The 10,714-nt window shown below is 55.2% G+C and overlaps 1 protein-coding gene across 4 annotated transcripts; it reads right to left on the reverse strand.

Annotated features, from left to right (window-relative positions):
* Positions 1-622: 622 nt before the first annotated feature.
* Positions 623-10,677, reverse strand: DBF4B (DBF4 zinc finger B). Of its 4 annotated transcripts, XM_042893717.1 has the most exons (12): positions 10,458-10,677; positions 7,507-7,695; positions 6,711-6,761; positions 6,114-6,183; positions 5,263-5,327; positions 4,900-4,936; positions 3,644-3,689; positions 2,984-3,100; positions 2,678-2,798; positions 1,909-2,018; positions 1,498-1,749; positions 1,212-1,340 (listed from the first exon to the last, which is right to left on the reverse strand). In XM_042893717.1, the coding sequence occupies exons 1-12, from the start codon at positions 10,560-10,562 to the stop codon at positions 1,295-1,297; spliced, it is 1,209 nt and encodes a 402-aa protein (XP_042749651.1). In that variant the 5' UTR covers positions 10,563-10,677; the 3' UTR covers positions 1,212-1,294. The 4 variants fall into 4 exon arrangements, 3 of the variants coding, with proteins under 3 accessions (XP_042749650.1, XP_042749649.1, XP_042749651.1); XM_042893716.1 differs by having other exon boundaries at positions 623-1,749; positions 3,644-3,686; XM_042893715.1 differs by having other exon boundaries at positions 623-1,749.
* Positions 10,678-10,714: the final 37 nt, after the last annotated feature.

Consider the following 10,714-nt stretch of genomic DNA (forward strand, 5'->3'; position numbering starts at 1 on the left):
TCAGCGACAGCAGCGCGGCCAGCAGCCACCCCCAGCCCCGCAGCGCGCTCATCGCTCCCGCATCATCCGCCCCTCCGCCCCCCGGGGCCGGGGATGGAGCGGTGCGGAGCGGAGCGGAGCGGTGCGGAGGGGCCGCCCCCACCACCCGCACAGCGCTGCACCGCACCGTCCCCGTCCGCAGCACCGCCCCTCCCCCCCCCCCTCTTCTCTCCCCTCCCCCGGCGGCTGCGGATGCGGCGGTGCAGCGGAGCCGCCCCCGGCGGTAATGGGGTGCCCCACTTTTAGGGGATGCTGCGGGGAAACGCACCATTTCGGGGGTGGTTTGGTGGTAAATGATAGATTCCCGCTGATCCCGCAGCGGTGCGGGGCCCCACGGGACGAAGAGGAGATGGAGACATGGGTCCTGAGCCCGGGCAATGAAATCCAAACGTAAACCCACAGTGAAAACTGGTGTGGGTCAGCGCCCCCAGCCCCATATACCTGAGTGACCCCCCCCCACCCCAGGCCTGACAAACCCAGGATCGAGGGCAGCCGTGCAGCCACACAGAGCAGAGCACTGCAATCCCCTGCAGCTCCTCTGCTCCCCCCCCCAGCCCACCCCTAATTCACACCCTTCAGCGTTGGACACAGCCCAGCCCGCACGCCACTCTCTGTTCTTTCATTTTATTAGAAGTTCACTAGAAACAAAATCAGCTTAGCAGCAGTTAAAAACATCTGTAAGCACACCCAGCCCATCCACAGCCATATCCCAGGGGCAAGATGCTGAGGATGCTGAGGTCACAGCCCACCCCATGGAGGCCAACGGGAGAGAGGCACTGCAGACCCCGATGGCTGGGAGGATGCACTGCTGCCCTCCTGCTGCTGTGGGGTGATGGAGTGAGCTCAGCACACCGCTTTGTGTCCTTCTCCCACGTGCTGGGGCAGAAGGTTGCATCCCATATCACTCCCCCCCTGCCAGAGGCCAGGGCAGCAGGCGCTGGCTGAAGATGTATTGCCCCCAGGAGGTGTGGGGCGCTGCCCAGCTCCCACTGAGGGCCCAGAGGTGGTTAGAATCAGTCCAGCTGCCAAAAAAGGTCTGAAATTGGGGGAAAGGCAGCTCTGCTCCCTGCACAGCAGTTTCTGCAGCTCCTGTCCGACTCCGAGTTCCGCTGCAGCACCAGACAGAGCTGCGAGTCGCACCCACTGCCCCGCACGCGGGTGTCCCCCCTTTGGAGCAGATCCCTGTCCACAGAGCAGATCCTGCCGTCCTGGGGCAGGGTGGAGAGCAGTGGGACATCCCAGCCTGACTCAGAACTCATCTCAAAGTCACGGGGAGCCGTTGTGCTGTTGTGCTGAGGGGTCTGCAGGAACACAGGGCACCGAGTGGGGTCGGCCCTCAGCTCCACTCGAGGCTTCTTCCCCAGGGGGGCGGGCTGAGTAGGGCCCAATGGGCGCTTCCTGCAGGCAGGAGGGGTGTGCAGAAGTCTGTGGGGTTCAGACGGAGCAGCAGTTGCTGACCTGAATTCAGCAGACAGTCCAGAAGGGCGGCTTCCACTCAGTCCCTCTGTTTCTGTGGGATCACCGACGCCATTCCCAGGCAGACAGGAGGAGCACCCCTTGGTGCCGGGGCCGGGATCAGCACTCAGCAGCCCCACAGCCTGCTCACACTGCTGCCTCTCCTCCCCCAGCACCGCTGTCAGCACCTCAGCTCCTGCAGCACATTGTGCTTGAGGCATTAAGTGTTCATCTGTCAGGCAGGGCAGCGGCACCCTGAAAAGAACCATCCATTAATGATCCACCTCAAGGCCCAGCAACACCCTCCCACAGCAAGATGAAGCTTTTTTCCTGCAGTGCAGGAGGCCAGGAGCCCTTCCTTGGGTAATTTCAGACCGGTGGGGCTCAGTGCACGATGACAGACACACCATGTACCTGGGCAGCTGCCCTGTGATGCTGCTGGCGAGCTGCGCGATGACTTGATCCACCAAGGCGTAATGGGAGTCATCCAGGGCAAAGCATCTGTGCTGTGGGCTCTGCAGGTGCTGCAAGGAGGAAAAGGCCCTTTGGCAATGCTCATCCTTTCACAAGTGCAGGACCAAACAGTGCCCACAGCCTGTAGGGCCCCACGTGGCACACAGCCCTCACCAGGCAGCCCCACTGCTTAGAAACAGGTTTAGGAAACGTAGGCAATGCTGTCACCCCTGGCTGCTTACAGTGTTCTGTTCCCATAGACACCTGATAATGAGGGGCTGTGCCTGTATCTAACAGCAGCCCACAGCCTTCCCAGCAGTTAGTAAAATGCAGATCCCAAATACCTGCTGTCTATCACTGAAGGTTGGGCTCTGGAAGCCACGCTGGTGTTCTAGAGGAGATAAAACCCTGCTCTTATCTCTTTGATCAGCCAATGTCCCCCAGCTGCTACGGAACAGCTCACCTTACACACCAAGTGGAGGGTTACATCTTGGAGGCTCTCCAAGACCCACAGATGAGCATCTCATGATCTCCAAAACCACTTCTGGCCCAAACCAGGAAATCTGAGCAGCTCTATGGCTTCTGCCTGCAGGGCAGATCTGACCACATCAAGGCCAGGTGAACCCGCTCTGCTTCCAAAGGGACTTACCAACATCGGTCTCACACCACCCACTGCACTGTGCAGTCCCCACAACTGCTGGGATGACCCAGGATGTGGCTTTGCCTTTACCTTCTGCAGCTCTTCGAACGTCTCCTGGCAGCACTCACAAAATCCTCTTTTCTTTTTTGGCACTGCTGTGGACTGGGGGCTCTTCTCCCCCTTGCTGTGCTCTGTGCAGCCCTCCACGGCCCTGTAAGGCGACAGCAAAGCTCTTCCCTGCCCTCCAGCAAGCACCCAGCTGTCACATCTGGATGCAAGGACACAGCACTTCCTTTGAGCTACAGATATTGAGCCCAGAGCAGGTCTCCTCTCAGCCCACAGCTGCTTCTGTAAGCATCAGGATTAAAAGCTTGCACTGAAGTGGCTACAACCTACCTGGCCCTGCAGGAATTGGGGAGGTTCTTTGGAGGCTCAAAGGGGCTGCAGCCCTTGGGTGCCAGGAGGTTGAGGCCAGGAAAACTCTTGAACTGGTGGTGGAAGGGCCGGAATTGCCTGGAAGAAGTGGATCAGAAAGCAATGGTGGCACAAGCAGAGCTGTCCATCCCTCAGAGGGGTATTTGATACACTATTTGACCCTGCAGTCACCTTAAATGTTGTCCTCAGAGCAATTCATTAGTGCTCTGAGCACTGTTAGAAACACCACAGAGTTCCAATCCCCCCAGGCCAGGCGCTGTAATCAAGTTACAAGCTCTGACCTCCTGTGTTTTAATCTCTTTCCCTATTTCAGAGGGCTCAAGCAGATTAGGTGACCTGTGAGGATCACGTGTGGAATCTGAGCAAGGAAGTAACTGCTGCCAGGTCCCACTGAGCACCTTTTTCCCCACTGACACACAAACCATAAAGATTATTTCTCTAAACCCTATTTGCTCTCTCTTGGGAAATGCCATAGAGAGCATCACCTTCCTTCAAGGAAGCCACACTGTGCCCTGGGGACAGAATATCCACCATCCCACAAGTGAGGAGAAACAGTAAAGGGTTCCTTCCCCTAGGAGTTGTAATGTGGTTTGGCTGCGATTTTGGAAAGGTCCCACTTACCTGCTCTGGTCCTCAACCTTCAAAAAAGGGGGCTTCAGTTTTCCTGCTGGAAAGACAGCTGGGTTAGGAGTGACCCTCCGCCAAATTCACAGAACCATGGAATGGTTTGAGCTGGAAGAACCCTTGAAGGTCCAGCTAGGGACCCCACGGGGCCACCTACAGCCCCACCAGGAGCTCAGAGCCCCTCCAGCCTGACCTTCCCTGCCATTCATTCATTCCCCAACAGAGCTGGGCTGTAGAGCCAGACTCATCACTACTGCTCACACCTGTGAGTCCCACGCCTGAAAATCCAGGTTGAGAGCTGCTTAAGAAACAAACTCCAAGGTGTTCCTGCTGGCACCTGCCTGACCCTCAGACCAACTCCCTCATGCCTCCCTTACTGCCTCTAAAGGGGGAAGTTTGGCTCCCTTGCAGCTCAGTCGTATTTCCTGCAAGGAAGCTCCAGCCTCATTCTTCCAGAATGCTGAACCCACCTCTCCTCAGCAGTGCATTCCTCGAGTCTCAGCCCTGAGCTTGCATCAGATGCAGCCCTACGTCAGAGGCAGCCAGGATCAATGCTTCTGCTTAAGTGCTGGTGGCAGAGGGCTGAGCGGTGACAGCTGTCACCACACATCCCCGAGAAGAGCACACAGTGTGCCATGACCACGAGCTCTGAGCTTGCAGCCTGCAACCTGCCTTATCTGACAACTTCTTGTACCCTGCCCCCCACGCCACCTTTCCACCAAGACTGGAAAATCATACTGAGGTTGGATTCTGCTCTGTGTAGCTCTCCAAAGAGCTGAATTAAGGAGTCACAAACGGGCCCGCATCACCAGTGCAGTCCCAGCACCACACCTCACTCCTGCCTAATTGCAGATGAGAACCTGGGCTTCCCAGCCCCCTCCCTGCCTGGTGCCTCAGATGCTTATTTCAGCCTAGCAGAAATGAGTGGGTTGTGAGGAACTGCTCCCTGCTGGAGGATGCATTATACCTCAGAACTTTGCTGGAGCCAGCGGGTTGAGCAGAGCCAGCAGCACGGCTGCTAAGTGCCTTGGGATGCTGGGAGTGAAGCTGCAAACTGTTTGTGGGGTTTTAAGAACACTGCCTGCATTCGAAAGCATAACGCCCTCAGCTGCTCACAGACAAGGAGCTGCAAAAACCGCCTCAGTCAGTCACCACATTTTTGTTTGCCGAAGTTTCAGGCAGATATTCAAATTCTGAGGTTTCTTCAAGTGGCTCCGAGTGTGAATGTGCAGGGAAACAACTTCCAGGCCTACCTTTGTGAGCTCTTTGTCCAGACACGGGGCTCTGTGCCTGCAGGAGAGAATGCCACACTCAGTATGGGAGGCAGTGCAGGCAGTGGCGATTTCTGCTCCCAGTGAGATCACAGCACTCACCCACCACTCCACCCCTCTGCACTGCAGACTGCACCCCCTTCCACCCTCACCCACTCCAATATTTTGGCTGTCAAGTTACCTAGGGGTGCTTCAACATGACATCCAAGTTGCTGCTCTTATCATCTGCCCTACCTTCACACTGACCATTAGATTGATGATTACCATTAGATGAGAGGGATGGATTTCTCAGAGCCACTGAGGGGTCCTGAGCGCCTCCAGCTGGGCTGAATTTAGGTCACTCACCTCTGTCCTCTGCTTCCGTGCTCCCGAGGCAGCACGCAGCAGCTGCTGAGCATACGACAACATTTCTGTGGGGGTGGGCTGTCAAGGAGCTCAGCAAGGCACAGCATCACCACTACACAGTTGATGCACCCAAGAGCGAGCCAAGGAAGAGTTGGTGCTCCGAGGAAGGCATCCCATCCCATCCCATCCCATCCCATCCCATCCCATCCCATCCCATCCCTCGGCTTTAAGCCTCTGCAGCAGTGGGCGCTACCAGGAATTGTTCAGCATGTGGACACTGGAAAACTCTGACAGATTTGCAGCAGTGCTGCAGCTCAGGGCTGGCAGCTCAGGGATGGGTGCTCGCAGCCTCCGCTGCACAGCCAGACAAATGCAGCCACAGCAGTACGTCACTGTCACGGCACACTTAGGAACCTTTTACTCCAGACCTATTATTAGAAGCAGTTTCATCATCTCTCTGTCCCATCACCCCCTTCCCATCCATCACCGAGGCAGGAAGCACCTTCCAGCACAGGTCCTCAACCAGCAGCCCCTCCTCATTAACCAAGTCCTGCCATTATCACCAGCTGCATTTCCAGGCCGTAAAAATGGTGAATTCAGGACTGACTGAGCCATGAACATTTCCAATAGTCAGTACTTTACTACATAGTCTGTATTTGCTGTGGTGAACGTGACAGTAGCACGTCCTATGCATGCAAAGCATCACTAAATACCACACATTCCTCATAATTCCTCTCGTCTTCCATCCCACACTCACTGTACCCTTTCTGCACAGCCTCTCTCTAAAATAATAATAATAATAAAAATAAATTCACTGATTCCCTGAATTCCAGCATAACAGAGAAGGATACCATCCACATGCACAATCTGGACTCCCCACAAGCGAGCGTTGGCGAGGATGCTGCTGCCACTGCAGGTGTCCTGTGAAAACAGAGAGGTTTGGCAGCAACAAACCCGGTTCAGTGGGGTTTCCTTGTTGCCCAACTGACAGGCCAAAGCATAGGAGTTACTAGTGTGTGAGCTTCAGGGCATAGAAGGTTCAAACTCATCTCTACCTACAAGCCAACAGGAGAACGGAGCTCGGATTTTTAACTCTCACTGCTGTGTGAACTCCCTAAGCGGTCACTGAGTGACTGCAGTGCTCCTGCAACGTGGCTTCAGTTCTGAAATCTCACATCATTATGTTCTCTTGTGTGGTGCAACCTGATTGCTGGGACAGACCTCAGGAGCAGCTGAACAGGGCAGGATGGCACGGCTCTGAGAAGAAGCACTGCACAGCACTCTGCAGGGCCACCAACTCCACAGAATCGTTGGACAGATTTGTACCTTTACCAGCCCAGTCTGCTCCCCTCAGCAGGAGGGGCTCTGAGAGCACCTGGCACTGGCTCTGCACTGATCAGCAGTCCTCTGAACTCGGCTCAAGGAAAGCCAGGCCATGTGCTGCTCACCTGATTCTTCATGGCCTTCTGCAGCAGCTCCCTTCCCCTGCTGATCAGGGCCTGCAGAGAAAGCAGCCGAGCATTATGTTCCAGCATCAGCTCCCGGGCAGCAGCAAGCTGAGGACAACGAGGCTGCCCAGCAACAATGATTTCTAGAGATGCTTGCTCTGCTGAGGAATCCGGCCAAGACTCCATCTCAAAGACAGCAGGACTCGCATTTCCAGGGAACACAAACCACAGACACCCTTCACATCCACAGTAGGCAGCCAGTCAGCCAAGGCTTGGCTTTTATTGAACAGCTTCAGAGCGAGCCAAGAGGAAGCAGCAACTTAGCTCTGCAACCCCGCGTGCCAAGAGGCTGGCAGGGGTTGAAGTGTCCTTGCTAGTCCTTCCTGCGGAGCCAGCTGCTGTGCCCTGCACCTGTGCCTGTCAGCACACAACTGCAGCCTGCAATGGTTCTGAAGCAGATTTGTTTTGCTTACATTCCTGTTGTGTTGTTGTTGTTTTTTTTTTTTTTTTTCCTAGACACACTCCCGCATTGGGATGGACTGCCTGTTCTGCTGGGAAGCCAGCAAAGCCCTCAATTTTCTCTTCCATTTGAGCAGATATCCTTTGCTGCTAGCTCAAAGCTGTGACATGCACATTAGAGGGAGAAAAGAAGCACAGACACCAGGAACATTGGTACAAATGAGAATGGAGAAAAAAAAAAAAAGAACAGAGTTGCTCAGAGCAGCAACAGACACCTTCCAACACTGGCTGCACTCTATAAATCCCTCGGGCTGGCCTTAATCTAAATAGCTCTTACAGTGTCTGGTGGCTTCTGCTGAGGTCTGGTGTGGTTCTCTTTGGAGGAGGAAGGTGTTGAGCTCTGGGCTTTTGCACCCTCTGAGGTCACACTGCTCTTCTCAGCCCGAGCCCTGGCTCTGCTTCGCTTGGCTTCCTTTTTGCTGGACACCACGTAGCTGACTTCTTTGCTTAGGAAGCTCTCAGTCTCCTGTAGCAAAAGACAGAGCAGAGCAGCTCAGAAATACTCCAGCAACACATGCAGACCTTTGCACACAAGGCAGAAGATGAAGAAAGAGGCTAGAAACCAAAAAGCCTGATTTAGGGCACTAACAACAGGCTCAGCAGAAGCTCAGTGGAAGCAGAGAGATGTAGGGTATGAAGTACGCAGGAGGATAGAAATCTGTGCAGTCTGAAGTCACAGCTGCTAAACAAGGCCATCCTGCTGCCCCACAGAATGCAGTGCCACGGTGGCATTGCTCACTGCCCTACAGCAGTGACTTCTGCTGCAGGATACAAAGGAGGCTGCAGGAAAAGAGTGCCTCAAAGTCTCCCAGTGCAGAGGTTTGGGCTGCGACTGCCGACAAATGCTGCACCCAAATACAGCATCTCCATGAAGGGGGAAGGAATGAGAACTCTGCTACAAGCAGACTGCAGTTCAGGGGGAAGTGACACGAGGAGACATCTGATCAGAAGCAGAGGGACAGTCCAAAGGATAAAGTTATTTCCAACTACTGTGGTAGCTGCCCAGAGAAATAACCAACCACTGGGAGTCTTTCTCAGACTGGAAGACACAAAGTGAAAAGAGACTTGGAGAGCATTCCTCAGAGGGCTGGCAGCACGTCCAGGCAATGATAGAAGGAAACCAAGTTAAGCATGAATGTATGGTTGAAGAAAAGGGAAAAAGTGCAAGTCAGCCCAGCTAAGCACCTAGGCAGCCAAAGCAAAATCCTAGGGCAAGGTCTGCAGAATGAAAATATGAGAGCAATCTTACACCTGCATCTGCAGGACAAGGGGAAACGGTTTCCAATTCAAAGAGGGGAGATTTGGATTGAATATAAGGAAGAGGCTGTTTACAAGGAGGATATAAGGAAGAAGTTATTTCACAGCGAGGGTGGTGAGGCTCTGGCACAGATTGCCCAGAGAGGTGATGGATGCTCTGGAGGTGCCCAGGCTGGATGGGGCTGTGAACACTGACAAAGCTGTGGGTGCCCCTGCAGGCAGTGGGACAGGTGGCCTTCAGGGATCCTTTCCAGCTCAAACAATTCTATGAAGCTGCGATGGACTTAGAATGGATGCTTTGGTGCCCATAAAAAGACCTGTGCCATGGAGGAAACAGCAGAAAACAGACAGCAACAGCTCAACCACAGCACGGCTGTGGGCACCTCGGGGTCCCTCTGGTACCAGCAGGGCCACGTCCAGGTGGGTCTGGAGACCTCCATGGAGGAACCCCAAAACCTCCCTGCTCCCTGTGGAAGGGCTCAGTCACCAGCTCCATAAATCATAGATTCACTGAAGTTGGAAAAGAGCACTAAGATCACCAAGTCCAACCTCAATCCATCTCTACCACACCTCCTAACCCATGTCCCCAGTGAACAGCTTAGGTTGGAAGGTCTAAGATCATAAGATACAGCCTCTTGTCATGAACAGTGTTGTTGCCAGGGCCCACCCAGCCTGGCCATGAATCTCCCCAGAGATGGTGCTCCCATGGCTTCCCCAGGCAGCCTGCAGCAGCACCTCACCACCCACTGAGCAGAAAGTTTCTTCTCAAGATCTTACATAGGTCTCCCATCTTCCAGCTTAAAGCCACCCCCTCATATTATCTCTATCAGACTCTGTAAATGTCGGTGCCATTCAAGTACTGGAAGGCCGCAATGAGGTCACCCCAGAGCCTTCTTTTCCCCAAGAGAAACAAGTCCAACTCCCTCAACTTCTCTTCATAGTAGAGATGCGCCAGTACAGAGCCTCACAAGAGCAGAGGGGGCAGTCACCTCCCCTCCCTGCTGCCACCCCTCTGTTGATGCAGCCCAGAACACTGTTGGCCTTCCAGGCTGCAGGCACGTGCTGCTGGCTCATGTGCAGCTTTTCATCCACTAGAGTCTCCAAGTGCTTCTCTGCAGAGCAGCTCTCAGGCTCTTCTCCCAGTCTGTGCTCTTACCTGGGATTGCCTCAGTCCAATACCCTGCATTCAGCCCTGTTGAATCTCGTGGGTTTCTCCTGTGCACAGTTTCAGTCCTGTCCTGGCTGGTGCTGTCAGCTGCACCACTCAGCTCGGTCTGCAAACTGCTGAGGGCACACTCCATGCCATTGTCTTTGCCACTGTTGAAGAGCACTGGTCGCAGATGGAGCCCTGGAGGGCATCGCTCACCGCCTCCACTTGGACAAAGCCATTGATCACAGCCCCATGGCTGCGACCGTCCCACCAACTCTTTATCCACTGAACAGTGCAGCCTGCAAACCCATCTTTCTTCAACTGAAGGATAAAGATGCGGTGTGGGGCTGTGCCAGAGGCCTTGCACAAGCCCAGGTAGGTGACATCAGTTGCCCTTTGTCTGCTGACGCTGGCGCTCCATCAGTGAGGGCTGCAGACACATCAGGCACACTCTGCCTTTGGTGATTCTGTGCTAGCTGCCTCAGATCACCTCTGCACCCCACAGACACCTCGATGTGCCTTCATGTAGGATCTGTTCCGTGGCTTCCCAGGCACAGAGGTGACACCCCCAGTCTGTGTTTACCCAAGTCCTCAGCGACCCCCCGCACAGCCCAAGCCACTGCACCACCACTACTTCCAACCACAAACTGCTTCCAGTGCCCAACCTGCCCCTTCCCAACGCTCCAGGCGGTGACCAGCGCCCCGTGCCTGCCCCATCCCTTCACACCCCTAAAGCCTCCTACGGCCACAGGCGGGAACCTCCCAGCGCCGCCCCTCAGGACCCCCAGCCGCACTGCAGCGTGCGGCCGAGGCCGACTCACCCCGCCCAGGTGCCGGATGACCTCCGCCAGCTCCCTCGCCGCCCACCCGCTGGGCACATCCAGGAAGAAGGTTCTCCCACGGAGAGGCCCAGCAGGACCCGCCATACCGAAGAGAAGCCGCCTCTAGCGCTCCGCCGCCGTTTAAATTTCCCCCCACCCCGCTGCTAACGGCGGTCGCTACGGTGGCCGTGAGGGCCGCGCGTCCCGCCACAATTGTCACCCTCCCCGGCCGCCGTAGCCTGGCTCTTTGCGCATGC

This window comes from Lagopus leucura, unplaced genomic scaffold (assembly GCF_019238085.1).
Source record: "Lagopus leucura isolate 7727_CA_CO unplaced genomic scaffold, USGS_WTPT01 35276-4_obj-0_obj, whole genome shotgun sequence".
NCBI lineage: Eukaryota > Metazoa > Chordata > Aves > Galliformes > Phasianidae > Lagopus > Lagopus leucura.